The 16,073-nt window shown below is 37.7% G+C and overlaps 1 protein-coding gene across 2 annotated transcripts in view; it reads left to right on the top strand.

Moving 5' to 3' along the window:
- TTC29 (tetratricopeptide repeat domain 29) overlaps positions 1–16,073 on the top strand; it is a 592,695-nt gene that overhangs the window by 539,870 nt on the left and 36,752 nt on the right. For both annotated transcript variants that reach the window (XM_037162386.2, XM_037162388.2), the window contains one exon: positions 1,429–1,657. In XM_037162386.2, the coding sequence (XP_037018281.2) occupies positions 1,429–1,657 (229 nt within the window). The remainder of the gene's footprint in view (positions 1–1,428; positions 1,658–16,073) is intronic.

The raw sequence follows: 16,073 nt of genomic DNA, 5'->3' as shown, positions 1-16,073 counted from the left end.
AAGGAAATACGTCACTCTAGCAACAGATTGGTTATGTGAAAGAAGCAAGAAAGAAGAAAAAAATGTCTAAAAGTCTCTCAATGCATTGGCCATGACAGACTTGATTTAATTTCTCCTGTCTTGATCTTTTATTGCCCAGATTCTCCTTTATGAACGGTATAAAAGAGGCTTGTTTCTCCAGTTAAAACTGCTCTTTGGGTAACAAGTGAGATCTATCCTTTTTGAGGGTAGTTATATCTCAAATTATGTTTATACTCATTGTCTTAATCTTTTTCAAGAGGCTATTTATGTAATGATTAAAAGCGCCAACTCTGAGACCAGACTTTGGTTAAAAGCCCAGCTTTTTCACTTACAAAACCTGTGGCCTGGGACAAGTCAGTACTTTTTAAACACCTCAGTTTCCCCACCTCATAAGATGGTTGTGAGCATTGAGTGAATATATATAAAAAAACACTTAGAATAGAGTCTGGCAGCAGGAGAAAATGCCACCTGTGTAAGTGGTAGCTATTATTATTCTCCCCACCCTTACATGGTATCATGCGATTCCCTTTTCCCAGAGGCTGAGAGCTGAAGTAACCTACCCCAGGTCTCCAAACCTCCAGGTGGCTATGGTATTCAAACCCATACTCTTAACCGCTACAGTCTTTTATGAGCCATGTAATTGATTTTGGTGACTTCAGAATTATTTGCCCTTTTTTTTTTTTCAAAAAGGAAGTAGATTTTGAAATTAATTTGATTGAATGAAACCATTATCTTTATAGTTGTAACTTAAAGTGCTGCAAAGAACTTGGAAAAGAGATAGTTTAAATAACCATTTGAGTTGTGTTGCTTCTGTCAAGACCCTATTTTTAAAATCCATTCTCAGTCAAGAATGGCCATGGGAAAATGGGACTAAAAACTAAATCATCAGGCATATACATCTATTTTCATTGATGCTTGATTGAACAGGTTGGCTGAAAGTGATCTCTTACTGTGACTGATTACTAAAGCTGCTTAAAAATATTTCATTAGGTAAATTCAATGCTACAAGTAAGAAATTCAATGCTACAAATACAAATTTTCCAATTTTCATTGGAAAATTCCATCCAAAGCAGTGTGAATCTTTTCCCAAACTTCTTGCTATCAAATATTAGGTTAAACCATATGAAAAACTGCTAGTATTTGAACATTTTTTTAATCCAACAAACTTAAGTTTCATACAGTTCAACCCGATAGAAGCAGCTTTCTTGGTGAATGAACTTCAGGGACGCAAGGTAGCTATCACAGTGTCTAAAAAGAACCTTGTTCTAGTAGAAACCTGTTCGCTGTTGCTTCCTTCTTGAAGATGAACTGCTACACCTGTTGAAGGAACAGTGCGGTGCTTGCTGAGGTGGGAAGATATGTGGAATGGGAAAAATAAATTAAGAAAAAAATCTTTTATATTTATAGGGACATTACAGTAAAGCTTCTGAGTACTTTCAGCAAGCTTTTGACACAGCAGCAGAGCTAGCCAACATCCTTCTGATGGATGAAACAAAAGTGCATTACGGAATAGCAAAAGCCCATCAGATGATGCTGACAGTGAACAGCTACCTGGAGTCTGCAGACCTCCCCGGCCTCGACCACCTGCTGTCGTGGAAGGAGGGCAGAAGCGACATCGCTCCTGATCCTGTTGTGGGTAAGGCATTGTTTTCTTTTTTTGAAAAAACACTTTAGCTTTTGTATGATTCTTAATGGCTAACTCATTTTCATTGCAAAGGTTTATTCAAACATTGGTGTTTTAATTGCATGGGTAATTTTCATTTTATTTATTCATTACTACGTGAAGATAAAATGTACTTTTGTGCTATATCCTACCTTCAGTTTCCTTAAAAGGAAAGCATAAAATTGTGGTAGCGATGCCTTCAACTTGATAAGTCACCATTCTCATGGTGTTTTTTATTCCAGTTGTCTTCAGTATTCAACAGTAAGTACTGATCAGCTGTAAGGAATATGGAATGTTTGATCTAAAAAAATGTTCAGTATTGTACCTTGCTGACCAGAGCAAGTGTTCGTAGATGCAAACTTGCATTATACTCTTACTTTTCTGATAGTAGCAGATTTTCCTATTTTTTATTCAAATTTGAATATTAACTTAGATAATATTTGATAGTGATTTTGTTCAATGCTACAGTTTTCCTATATACATTTTTTTTGTGATAATTAGTCAAAATCCTCAATTAACTAGGTAGGTGAGGATCAGTTTTTTGTTTCAACTTAAGACTTTTAGATTAGGAATTAAAAAAAAATTTAAACAGTATGGCCTGTGACAGACTTTGGGTTATAAAATTATTTGTTTGCAAATCAAACTTTTAAAGTGAAATGTTTTGGGATAACTCAAATGGACCCATTGGGCAAAATTTTGTAATTTGAAGAAGCTACTCCTAACTGAAACTTTTTTTGCCTTAGATAAAACAATCTCTTTTGGTATTTATTTCCTCTGTAGAATAAATAGTAAATAATAGTAAATTAAATACAAAGGAAGTTTATTGATTTTTTACATGAGCGGAATACCACTCACTACTGTCTGTTTTCTAGTTTTAAAATTAAGAAGGGTCTCATTTGAAATATATGTACAATAAGAAAAATAAGATGACATCTTTAAAAACACATGGCTTGCTGAATTTCAATGTGCTCAAGTGGCCCCCAAATATTTATGGTTAACTATGAGCTAATCATTTTTGGATAATATTTTGCTTACTTCAGAATGTTTCTTTGTCCTATATTTGGGAGTTTGTTCTGTAGTTTTGAGTTATCTTTCCTTTAGCTTCTCACTTTTCTGCCCAGGAGATAAAGTAGAGGAAATATGGTCCACACTAGAATACTTGCTTTGATAAAAGGCTTGGTAGAGAGTAAGTTGAATTGCTCACGTTTTCAGATTTATCTGGGACGAACTTTAGCCATCACATGATAATCATGTAAAAAACATACGAACCTGGCTTCTGATCAGGGCCATGTGTCTGTTTGCTACAATCTTGAGTTTTAAAATCTTCTTTATTTTTCTTTACTCTATAAAACTATTTTTCTATTCTTTTTACATTTTATCTCCATATTTTTGTAGGGATGTGTTATGTTCTAAAGGACTTAGGAATAGAACAAAAAACACATTTGAGAATACTATTCTGACAATAAAAATTCAGTTATGTATATGGTGGAGAAGATCAAATTCTCCAGAATGCTATGAAAGCACACCCTGTTGCTGATTCATTTGATCGAGGTTAGAAATCATACATGGATGAACTGCCTCATAACGACATTATGAAAGTGAGAAATAATAATCTTTCAGGTTCAAAAGCAATAAGTTAATTCTCACACCGTTTTTGTGGTCACCGTTCTATATGGAAATAAAACCTGTAGGACATTATCAAACACACTTGCTTGTTTATATAACCATATTTTTAGCTCAAAATACACTAAAGTCTACTCTAAAATGTTTCCAAAATATTTCTTATACCACAACTTTTATTATCCTATCTTTGCTCTGCTTAATAACCCTCATTGGCTCCCTACTGCCAACAAATTAAGTACAAGCTTCTCAACCTCTTTGACCTCTTTCCTCTTCTCCCTGCTACCACTTCCTCCCCCCACACCTTATTTCCAGCTCCAACGCTACCCAGAGAAATCTCACAGGTCCCTCAGCGTCCTCCAATGCTGAACTCTTCCCTGATTCCCCTCTCACTTGAATGTTCTCTGTCGCACACTGAATGCTATTCATTTCTCTCCGAACACTTTTATAGGTCATATTTTGCATCCTTTCATGGCCATTTCTTTTATTGCATTATCTTCCCATGGAGAGTATGAGTCTCTTGCAAACAGATTCTGATTCTTGGTATTCCTTATAAAAAAGGCACAATGTCTAACACCCGCTTGCTAACAAGTAAATATTTGTCAAATTAAATAGAATTCAAGAGGAGTATATATGTTCTAGCCATAAACTAGTTTGCACTAGCCACTTTTTAAAACAAGATTCATAGTCCCCCAGCTCCTTAGAAAACATGAGGGGAAAAAAACCCTATGATCCGATCCTGCATTTTGATTACCATGTAATTATCACATGAATGCAGGACAGCACCAAGTATGATGTTGGCAAAATAAATACAGAAATATTATTTGGAGGTCTGAGCAGCTTTTAGGTTTTCAAACTTTGCCTTACTTGTCAGGAAAGGCATCTTTAATCTTGCTACAGAGGGGTCCCATGTATTTAGAAAGAAGCAGATCAAAGATTTGAAAGATACATCATAAAAGCTGCGTGGTTACCTTCACCTCTGAGACTTACATCCTCCAAACAAATCATTAGCTTGTGGAGCAGGCAATATTCTTTTAAGCAGAGGAACATGGCCCCCGAAGGGAACAGAGCGGCGAGAGCTCTCAGGTCTCTGGATGAAATGGAGCAGCGCTTCACCTGCCGTCATGGCCCCTCTGTGTACTCTTCAGAGGGAGCGGAGCAAATACAGGGACCTTCCCTCCATTCTCATACTCTTCCAAACGGCTGGATGATTTCCTGTTTCCCATTTCCTTTCCAGTAGCAAAGTAAGAATAGGTTCTCCTCCCAAATCTAAGAATTTAGAAGGAATTCAAATCAATTGCAGTTCAGTACAATTATTGAAGCCTGAAGCAACAGGAATTAGTTAACTCTGGAAGGCTTAAGGGCCTATGAATTTCTGCCGATTTCTCTAGAATATAGTTTATTTCCCTTACTAGAACTATTATGTCTACAATCATGAAGTTGGGTTTTTTTTAATGAAATGCTAATTCATCTTGCCTCATGGAGATCACAGACCCAGAGGTGGGATAGGTAACAGTGCCGTTAACCTAGAAATGTAATTACAGCCACTTAAATTCCAAGATTGTTAACCACTTCACTGATAACATCAGTGACACAGTTTTAATGAACATTCTTATTGTAGCCAAATATAAATTATATGAGAGAAACAGGGTGCAAATTCTGAGTATAGGAATAGATGAATATGCTTCCTAGCCAGTATGGATAATTACAATTTTTTAGAAAATGGCATGTAAGAGTTTCCTTGAGTGCCAAAAATATCACCCTGGTTTAATGAATCATTAAATTTTCTTAAAGGAAAACAATCAAGATCATGAATTTGTCTCTTCATCCTTGGTTTGTGTTGCCTTCTTGTTGGCGCCCTTGCCTGCTTCAGTGCTAAGCTTTATTTTCTTACCCTGTTCTTTGCTTGCATTTTTCATTCATGAGCTCAATCCTTTTAATGAAGGTGAAAAAGCAACATTCAAGAGTGAGTCTCATGTTCCATTATACTTTGATCAGCTACTGCTATTTGTTAAATAACCCTAACAATGAGGAGAAAGTTATGTCCTTGGCCAAAAGTCAGCAAGCAGGTTTTGTATTATCATCACAGAGCAAAACTGTCTAATAATGTGTTCAAAAAGATAACACATAAAAAGAAGATTCTGGTGAAAAATGTGACTTAAAGCTCACCAAAGCAGCTTGGTGTAATTGAGAGGCTAGCAACTATCCTATTGCTTGGGTTCCAATATCATACTGAACACTAATTAGTTTCATGACTCTTGGCAAAAGATTTCACTTTGTATCTTCAGGTTGTTATCTGAGGTTTCAAATAGCTGATTGATAAGATTCCTCTGGAACCGACCACAATTTATCAGTAAGAGCATCTTCTAAATAAATATAGCATTCTGTAGCTCTTAGAGTGCAACCTAGGAAAATCATGAACAATTTATTTGTTGTTTTTCCCCGGTAAACACCAATTTCTGTGGGTTTCCACAAAAGTTAAGTTGTTATTACTATTATGATATGTTTAACGGCCACATAAATGCCCATGGAAATATTTGGTCCTTCTGCTAGAGTTTATTTAGAGATGTTTCTGGCTGTCTGCAATTTTACTTTTCCCTGGTTGGCACTCTTTAGGTTGCTAAACCTAATAAATATTCAATGTGCAGATTTTCAATTCCCCCTTCTGTTCAGCCAACCCTGTGTCCCATTTCCCTCAGCAGTTCCTCAAATCCTGTTTTTTCCCCACTGTTTCTGGGGCCTCCAATTCCAGAACATGCCTCATTCACTAGTCATCATGGTTTCTTCTCCATGCACTTCAGTTGGTGGCTGTCTCCACTCTTTCGAAATCTGGTACCACTCCTGCAGCCTCTTTCCTCTGAAAATGAGTTAAAATCTTCTCGAAGTGTTTTGAGTTTTGTATCATCATGAAATGATAGAGTTGTGTGGAACCAAAAAAATTGTTTTGTGCACACTTTTTATTTTCAAATGTCCTCAGACCCAGGGTAATGCAGTCATGGAATCACTTGAAAGACCAAATGGATCTATAGTTCAGTTCTCTAGAATTCTAGTCCCAGATTCTTGCCATGTTTTGTACTGTCTTATTTATTATTTTCTAGTTAGTAAAAGCATGTCCAACATTAAAAAAATACATTTAAAATTAAAGTCTAGATAAAAATATTCACAGTGGGGAAAAAACAAGCAGGACTTATCTTCTGGCTAAAATAGAATGAAAGGGAAAAGATTTACCCTCCCATCTTAAACAACTGAAAAAACAAGCAAAATATATAAGACCAGTGTTTTCAGAAACTGGACAATAGGCAGTACATAACAGTGATCACTGAAAAGGGAGAAACCAAGGAGCTGAACTGCATGATTTTCCCAGCTTCCTGCGGGGAGAGAGTTGCCAGACTGTCGCACAGGGAGGGGCATCAAGGCAGAGCCCAGCACATTCCCTGAGTTGAGGAGAGACTGAACTTGGAGTCCAGGGAGACCAAGGTGGCCAGAGTTCACAACAAAGAGTACTCAAAAGGAAAGAGCCAGAGCCAGTGAGAGACAGACAGACAGACAGACAGAGGGAGATACCTATAACGTCTTCATCTGTTTACTGATCAGATTGTGCATGTACAGAAACTACTAAAGGCTAGTGAAAGAACCACTCAAAAGGATCAGGCAGAAAATCACCTCAGCTCAAACAGAGCTGGGAATAGTCTGTGCCCCTGCTGTCAAGAATAGAGAAAAACTTCATTAAACATAGCACATCAAGTAGAGAATTTGTAAGGACATTATCTCAATGCAAAGGAAAATTAGCTCTAAATGAAAGGCTTCTTTGGCCCCATCTAACAAAGCTTAAAAACAAGTATTAGATCAAATCACCATTATGCAAATTTTAAGTATTTTGTGATTTTGTTGATTATATCTCAATAAGTCTCCATAAAAGGGTAAAACTGTTTCCATTATAACTTAGCTGAATTCTGGAACAAAGCTCAAAAATATTTATAGGAATAAACAATATCTAGCACCCAACAAGGTAAAATGCACACTATCTGGCATCCAATCAGAAATTACACAGGCATGCCAAAAAACTGGAGATATGACTCATAATAAGGAGAACATAAATAAATAAATAAAGATGAACAAATGATGCATACATGATAGAATTAGCTGGTCGGCACGCAGAAAGGTTGAAACTATATCCCATGTGTTGAAGAATGTAGTAGAAAAATTAACCTGGTAGAGTAGAGCCATGAAAGATATAAGAAAAAGATCTGAATGAAATTTCTATTTGAAATAAAATATCCAAAATCTAAGATAAACCGGATGGGATTAGCAGCAGATTAGATAATGCAGAGGAAAAGATTACTGTACTGGAGCACATAGAAATAGAAACTTCCCCAAATGAAATACAGAGAAAAATACTGAAAAAAAATGAAAGAGAATTGTGGATCAATTTCAGCAAGCCTAATCTGTCAGTAATTGGAAACCCAAAAGGAGAACGAAAAGAAGAAGGAATAAAAAATGTATTTTAAAAATAATGAATGGCTGACATTTTTCTGAATTTGATAAAAACTGTAAACCCACAGACCCAAGAAGCTCAATAAAGGCTAAGCAAAAAATACATAAAGTTAAACCAAGCCACATTGTAATCACAGGGCTTCAAACTGATGATAAAGAGAAAAAAGTTCAAGCAGCTAGGGAGGGCACGGGGCGGGAGAGGACAAACACAAAACATACAAAGGAACAAAGGTGTACACTGCGTAAGTCGAAAGAAAAAAAGCAACTTGTTTAAAGTACTAAAAGAAAAAACCATCAAACCTAGAGTTCTATACCCAGTGAAATATCTCTCAAACACCTGCGTAAATTAGAGATGTCTCCAGGCATATAAGAGCCGAAGGATTTCATCACAAACAAGAAAAGTTAAAGAAACTTCTCTTCACTGAAGGAAAATGACCTCGAGATACTCGCCAGGTGATAGCTCCAGGGGAGATACCAGACACAATTCTAATTAAAGAGATAAGAGAGGAATATCTCGTGAGGAATTCCCGGGAAGTATTTATCCTTCTCCTAAAGGTGCACAAGAGGAGGACATTCCCCTTTCCCTGACTTTGAAGGGCACATGAGTTTGTGGTGCCTGGAGCCTTCACAGCCAGCTTGCAGCCGGGCCACCACGCAGATGATGTCCTTGGAAACAAGTGGGAGTCCAGATCCTGAACAACATCCTTCCACGCTAAATGAACTAATCCTGTCATTGCCACCACCACCTTTTTACATGAGAAAATTTTCCAATTTTTTAAGTCCCTTTTAGCTGGTGGGGTTTTTTTTATTGCTGTCATTGTTTCTTTGGTAAAACCCAGATAAAAGCACTAACAGCTAAATGCACGGTAACAATAAAACGCTAAGCGGGGCTGACAAAGCCTCTCTCGCAGAACCAGCGTTGGTACCGAAGACTCAGTGGCAGCGCAGTGCCGGGCGCGTCATAGTGCTGGAGGAATGCCTCCAAGGGCACGCCCGTGTTGCACAGTCTTTGTATTAGTTTTGTTTTCGAGCACGAGGCAGCATCTCTCAGGCTTTGATTCTCTCTAAATTTTAAAGATGCCCCATGTTCTAAATGTACTTACCCCGTCTCACCATTTAACTCCTTCCCCATTTTGGACACCTGTCTCTCAGAGGGTCGAAGTTCTGATCACTGTTAGGGAGAAATCGATCAAATGAACTGATTCACACCATACGAGGAGTGACCAAAAGTACTTTAAACTATTCAGAGCACTTGAATAGGGATTTATTTTTTAATGTTTTAAGATCGCCTGTTGCCAAAATTTAGGGCAATTGCAATATAGCGTATAATTGAAGTCTTCCAGGCAGCGTGGGACAAGATAATTGTGAATATTGAGGCAAACAGATAGATCTTGGAAAGTCTGGGGATCTACCCTAAAATTCAACTTCTATGAGCTATTCCTGAATTTCAAAGCTTTCCTTTCCTCAATATAAATCTATACCTTCTTTGGGGGGGAAGTTTGTTAGAATTTTTAGATGACAGATCTCTCTCTGATTAAAGAAAGAGATGAAAGCTAAGGTCCCTCCCCTCAGCAGAAAAACATACCATCATTGCATATAATTTTTAGAGGGCTCAGTAGCCATTACTTAGAAGGGTAGAATTCACAAGTGCTTACCAGTATCTGGTTCTTTACTCTCCTGGGCACACGGAGGATGGCTCTTCTTAGTCCTTTGTAATGAGGCTGTGCCCTGTGACCAGTCCTGGCCCAGGGACCAGAGTTGCTTCTGGGTTTACACAGAGAGCCCTTCACAGATCCAGCAGCTAGTTCATGCCCAGCTGCAGCGATCACCCGGAAGGCAGAGTTAAAAACCAGAGCCACAAGGTCCAAGCAGCCGGCTCGCTAAATCTGCACATGTAAACCACTTGTCCTAGAAAGCCATTCCCATCTGCAGAAGGGGCTTTGTGAACACAAAATAGCTGTTTATTGTGATGAACACTGAGTTTCTCAGAGTTGTTATCACAGCTCAGTTCAGGCTGCCACGACTCCATGAACGTCAGGATTGTTCATGAGGGCCCGAGAGGCAGCAGCTGTGGGAGCCCCAGTGGGAGCTCTGGGACCACGCTTTCTCTGCAGGACAATTTGTAAGTGGTGTGTTTGCATGTTGAGTCTGCCTGTGATATGTTAGGGGCAGAAAGTCTTTGTTTCTCACTTCCTTTTCTAGTCACACCCCCAAAAAGTTCAATAAGACAAACTGAAGATGAAACATTAAAATATATTCTTTCTATATGCTCTACTGTCAAACAGCTTAAGAAAGAGATGCATCCTTTTTGCTCATCTAATTTAAATTGATAGGTTATCAGAATGAACATCTCATAAATTTCAAGAAAGAGCTTAGAGAATTCAATGCCTTCTGCAACCAATAAAAAATATTTTCAGACATGAAACATGCTGAAAAAGACAAATCAGTAGTTAATTGCAGCCAAATTTTTAAATAAAAAGGGCAGCAGATTTTGAGCCTGAATTTCAAATTTCCTTATTCAAAGAGTAAGAATATTCAAAGAATATTCCTTATTCAAATATACAAAGAGTTCTCCCATCTTTGTATATTTTCTACATGCAAGTGACAAGTTTGCTTCCTTAGGAATCAAGTATTTCTTCAGAAAACGAATGCTTCCTTCACTGGGAAATAATAATGTAGCTCTAGATCCCTTGGGTTGAAAGATCTCTCCCTCCCCCCTCCGAGAGCCTCCCTCTCTACCTGCTGCCTTAGTTCAATAAAAGAGAATTCTTGATTGCTCAAACAAAAACTGCGCTTCTTTTAGATTCTGCTCACAGTCTTGGTAGCCGATGGTGTTACCATTTTTAACTTTCCAATGTACACTGAACTCACCACTTCTAAGAAAAATGTATCTGAGTTCCTCTAATCTGGTTTCATTTTGATTTTCTCTGGAATTGCTCATCGGAAAAGTTCATGAAAAGTTTGGTGGTGGGTTCAAGCTCAGCACAACCGGAGGGAGAGCTGGAGCTGCCCCCACAGACGGCTCCTAGGGACTGCAGCTCTGGCAAAGCCTGTCCTCACCTGTGTCTGGTTGTTCCGCTCCCAGTGAGCGGGTCTCATATCTGCTTCTGGCTATGTCATTTTACTTGTGACCCTGGACTCTAAATACTGTGCCAATTTATAGCACTTTCTACCATTTGTCCCCCCAGTTTGGGGACAAAAAGACCCTCTCCTATGTGTATTTAATCCTTTTTTGATAAGGCTCTGTGAGGACAATTGTAGTGACTCTTCTTGATCCATTTAATTTCTTTTCAAAAAGAAATGACATTAATACTGTATTTAAAACATGAACATAAAGAAACAAATTTTGCCCTGGCTGGTGTAGCTCAGTGGATTGAGCACGGGCCTGTGAAGCAAAGGGTCGCTGGTTTGATTCCCAGTCAGGGCACATACCTGGGTTGCAGGCCAGGTCCCCATAGGGGACACATGAGAGGCAACCACACATTGATGTTTCTCTCCCACTCTTTCTCCTTCCCTTCCCCTCTCTCTAAAAATAAATAAAATATTTTTAAAAAAGAAACAAATTTTCTTGGCTTGTAATTCTTTGCAAAGTTTTCCTGGTCCAAGGTATTGTGTGAGAGCTTTTCTTTCTAATTACCTCTCACTTGGTATTTTTATAATGATGAATTTTTATTGTTTTTAACCACAACATCAATCAAAAGTTATATCCATGGTCCCAAAATTTGCTCTCCTTTATGTTCTTTTACTCTGTCCTCTCCTATGTCTTGAGCTCTCAGATGATAGTGAATGTTTTCATAGTCTAGGCTGTTTAGCATAGTTAATAGAAAAATAAATACTTTTCATGATGCATATCCTTTTAGAAATTATATATAGTGCTTTATTATGATGACTGACTTAGCTACAGTCACTGGATTTATATTTCACCCCCATGGATGACCTCTGTCTCCTGTGCTTGGTCCAGTGTGTACAGAGTGGGCACTGTTGAGCAGGAGTCTAATAGGAAAAATGCCAAAATATCCCTAGTTTGAATGCCAGTCCATCCCGACTAGTGCCTTGACCTTCCTGAAGTGAATTCTTGAAACACACACTTTCCGAGTCCTCTGAACTCCTCTCACAATGAAATGACTATTAAAAACACAGACCAATGTTCATCGACCCCAAATCCTTGAACACCCCAATGTACTCAGGCTTTTTTTCTTTTCTTTCATTTCATTCTAACCTTCAATATAAAAATCTGAGCAAATAGATGCTTTTTCATCATGCCCTTAAGGTAAACAAAGTTGGACTTTGTCAAACCAAGAAGGAAACCGAAGTTAGTTCATTTTAAGTGCTGTGCCTTGAAGGGGTCGCATTTATTGACTTCTAATGTGGAATCGGGCACCCAAAATGAGAAAAAAGACTGGTTAATTTTCCTTTAGTGAGATAAGTCCCATTTTTCTGACTTAAGACTACACATTTTGTTGTATCAACTAATACAATATATTTTGCAAAATACAGAAAACGAAGTGTATTTTGTACCCTTATCAAAGGAATTTTAGTTCAACGCTCTCAAAGGTCTTCTCATCTTGCTTATTAGAAAAGCTCCTGGGGACAGATACATAGTTTTCCTTGAGGCACCACGTGTTTTTAACTTTGGTATTAAAATAACAGTGGAGAAATGTGAAATGAAGCTTCAAGATCAGTAGTCAAGAACAGGATAGATGAGAAATACTGGGAGAATTTGAGTCCAAATGACCATCTTAATATTTTGAGGATAATATATTTGATGTTCAGATTTAATTGGTCCAAGTTTTTACCAACAACCACTAATAGAATTATGCAAAGAAGGAAATAAGCTATATGGGAGGAAGCTATTATGTCCCACCTTTAGGTACTAATTGAAATTGAAAAAAAAACCCATAAAAGCTCATCGTATTGAATATAACATAAGCAAATGAAACATTTTCCATACAAGTCTTAGTGGGGACAGGTAAACAGACTGATACTATGATTTGATCCTAGGAATTCTTCCTAAAACTATGGATACCCAAAGAACTATATTATTAACTCACTCTCATCTGAATAGATTCACTTTTTCATTCACCTTCATACAGGGCTTTACATTCTAATCTTACCTGAAGATTCTATGATCAGACCTGAGTATAGTATATTCCTTAGTAAGTTGATTGGCAGGAAATAGAGAGCAAATACATGCACAGCTTTTTAATAATTTATAATTACTTACATGAATCTACTAAGTTTAGGCACACAATTATATGACTAATTATGTTGAAAAATCCAAGCGGATGCTTAAATAGATGACCATGCCCTGAGGCCTCTCCAGTTGTTTCTGCTGTCTCATTTAACCATGCAAATGTTATTAAGCATTCCTGGCTAAAAATGTTCAAGCATGTGCAAGTGTAATTGCATAGATAATTATGCATAATACTGTCACTTTCTATCTATAACATAGGCATTTTCCTTTACAAAATACCAACTTTCTACTGGGTAGCTTTCTCAGTACATGCCAAGAAAAATATAATCTGTGAAAGATGAGTAGACCAAAACCAACCTATTGCTTTTTCTTCAGGATCTCCTCCTGACTCTTTTAAGCACATCAGTTTGAAGTAACACAGCAAAATGTCAAGCCATGTACTAAAAGTAAGGCAAATTTTAAATAACTATGAACGCAATACTTTATATTCACAAAGTGTAACTCATTAACTGTTTTTAGATTCATGAAAATATTTAGACAGACCTGTTTACATAGACACAAAAGAATTAACTCCCCTATTCTATGAATAAAAAATGTATATGACAAGTCTTTCAAGTTTGTGGGTGCTAAAGCCATGTTTATATAAGAGCAAAAAACGTTCAAGAAAAAAATTAAACAGCACAAATATTAGTATGTTGGTAGGCTCATTTCTTGTCATGAGATCTATTAGGAAGCTTTACAATGTAGAATCTTGCCTGATGCCGTGCCTTGACAGGCTGGATTCTGCACAGCTCTGCCTAACAAGTCCCAAACTCTGGTTCCAAAGTTTGGTGCGTATGCAGCTGATTGGTGGAACCTGCTCACATGACTCTGCCCAGCTGCAAGAGAAGCTGGGAAAGTATCTGGCTTTTCAATGCCATACATGAATTACAATTTCTGAAGCACAGAAATGGAGATTTAGATGCTGGCAGGCAACCACTACAGACAGTGCTAAGTGCTGTGAAGAAAAAGTGGGGAAAGGGGACAGAAGTGATTGCATATGAGGAGGGCTATTTTAAACAGAAGGTTCAGAGAAGCCACAACAAAAGAGGCATGGTGTGCACAGAAACCAGTTGAACTGGGGAGAAGATATCCAGGTAAAGCTAGGTTTGTTGGAGTAACAAAGAGAGGACCAATATGGCGGGAGCAAACTGAGTGAGAGCAGGGGGAAGCAGTGAGCTTTCAGCAGAAGGCAGTTCATCTAGGACCTTCGGGCCATACTGACGACTTTGGATTAGATTCTAGTTGTGATGGAAAATTGTCATTGAGGTCTGAGGATGGGACTCTGACTTTTTAGAAAGATCACTTTGTCTGCTGGGCAAAGAACAGGTTGTAAAGCAGTGGACTCTAACTAAATCCTGCTGTAAGAAATACATTTTACCTTGTGACGTGTAACACATAATTGAATCAAGAGCTTGACAAAACAATACTTACTACATGTGCAGCACTCTAGTATTTGTCTATTGTAGTCTAGTCTAATTCATTTTTTAATTATTTTAAAGAAATAATAGGTAGAAGAGTCGTATGAGAAAAAAGTGAAATTAGTGAACTGTTCACTGGTGACTCAAAATATACTGTTTGATTTTCTATCACGATGTAAGTATTTGAAGATGCTCTGTGGAAAACTAAACTTCTGAAAATGGTTTAAACAGTTTCCCAAAGGTGCAACTCAAGGACCACCCCCATTAAAATTGCCTGATTGGTGGTGGTCAGGGGAGTTCTTATAAGTTCATCACCATGGATTTACTGAATCAGAATCTCCCTAGTGAATAGGGCTTGAGAGTCTGCTTTTAACAGTCTCACTAAGTTATATGCACGGTTAGATTTTCCTGACATATATTTTATATATTTGTATATATACATATATTATGTGTTTATACATTTTGCTATATGTAATAGATATTAAATATTTATCAATATATAATATACATTTCACTAATGTATGTAAACCCATTTAGTGGGTCTTTAGATAACATTTCTTAGTAACATTATAAGTTCATATATAATTATGAAAAGCACTCTAAATCAGTACATCTATTTTTTTTGCTTTCTTTAGATATCTATTTTTAAATCAAGTAAAAATTCTTGAACTCTTCCTCCCTAATCCCAACTCTTATTTGTTACTTCACATATTTTTCTCCACTCTTTTACCTTTCCTTTCTCCTTCTAAATGTTTCCAACATTTCACTCCCCCAAGAAGCCTACACCCATGTTGAAGTGTAGTAAATAATCACCTAGTCACAACTCCACAATTCTAAGTGGTATTCAGCAGCATTATTTTTCAATAGGTTTGCATAACATTGATTTTCACCAAAGATTTTCCTTGGAATTTTCTCATTATGTAATTCGGTTTTGAAGAATTCTGGATACAACAGATTAGATGGTTTCTCTGTCTTAAAAAAAACATCAGTTTTCAAAGTATCATTAAAGTGTATGGGGGGCAACTTTCTTTCCTCAGTTCTAAAATGAGACAGGAAACCCCCCAAGCTATATTATTGATCACATGCATGCAAAATGGGGCTTCAGTCCGGCACATGTATTATGTGTAAAGAATGGGGCTGAATGCCTGATGTTATAAAGTCACTTTGTAAAATGGTTTTTCTAATTTCACATTCACTTTTGTTGGGTCAGTGGAACAGTGTCCCCCTACAACAGTGGGACCACCAGAGGAGACCCTCATCCCATTTTCCTCTTCCTGCAGCCAAAGCAAAATAGCCTGACTCATTATGTCTGCTCGTGAGATGAGTTGTCTCCCACCAACTCGGCTTCAACAACCAGAAGGGACGGAATTCTTATGTGCTCCTGGGGAAACATGGGGTTAAAGTGGACGGAATTTCAGGACGTGTTCAGTTGACTTGCTATGTGGTGAGAGACTGCAGCCCTAGCTAATGACTTGTAGGTGCGGAATCCTCAGGTCTCTCAGGTGGTTTCAGTCGATCAGTTTCAGCAGCATGATGAAAAGGTTGAGATAAAATAAACTGACAGTTGCTACTCATCGTAGGCAGCAAGCTGTACCCAGGCAGCTGAGACCCTGGGAGCCCT

The sequence above is a fragment of the Artibeus jamaicensis genome, unplaced genomic scaffold (genome assembly GCF_021234435.1).
Source record: "Artibeus jamaicensis isolate MK-2021 breed Jamaican fruit bat unplaced genomic scaffold, CSHL_Jam_final scaffold_537, whole genome shotgun sequence".
NCBI classification, from domain to species: domain Eukaryota; kingdom Metazoa; phylum Chordata; class Mammalia; order Chiroptera; family Phyllostomidae; genus Artibeus; species Artibeus jamaicensis.
The sequence above is the reverse complement of the archived record's forward strand: the minus strand, read 5'-3'. Positions and strand labels throughout refer to the sequence as shown.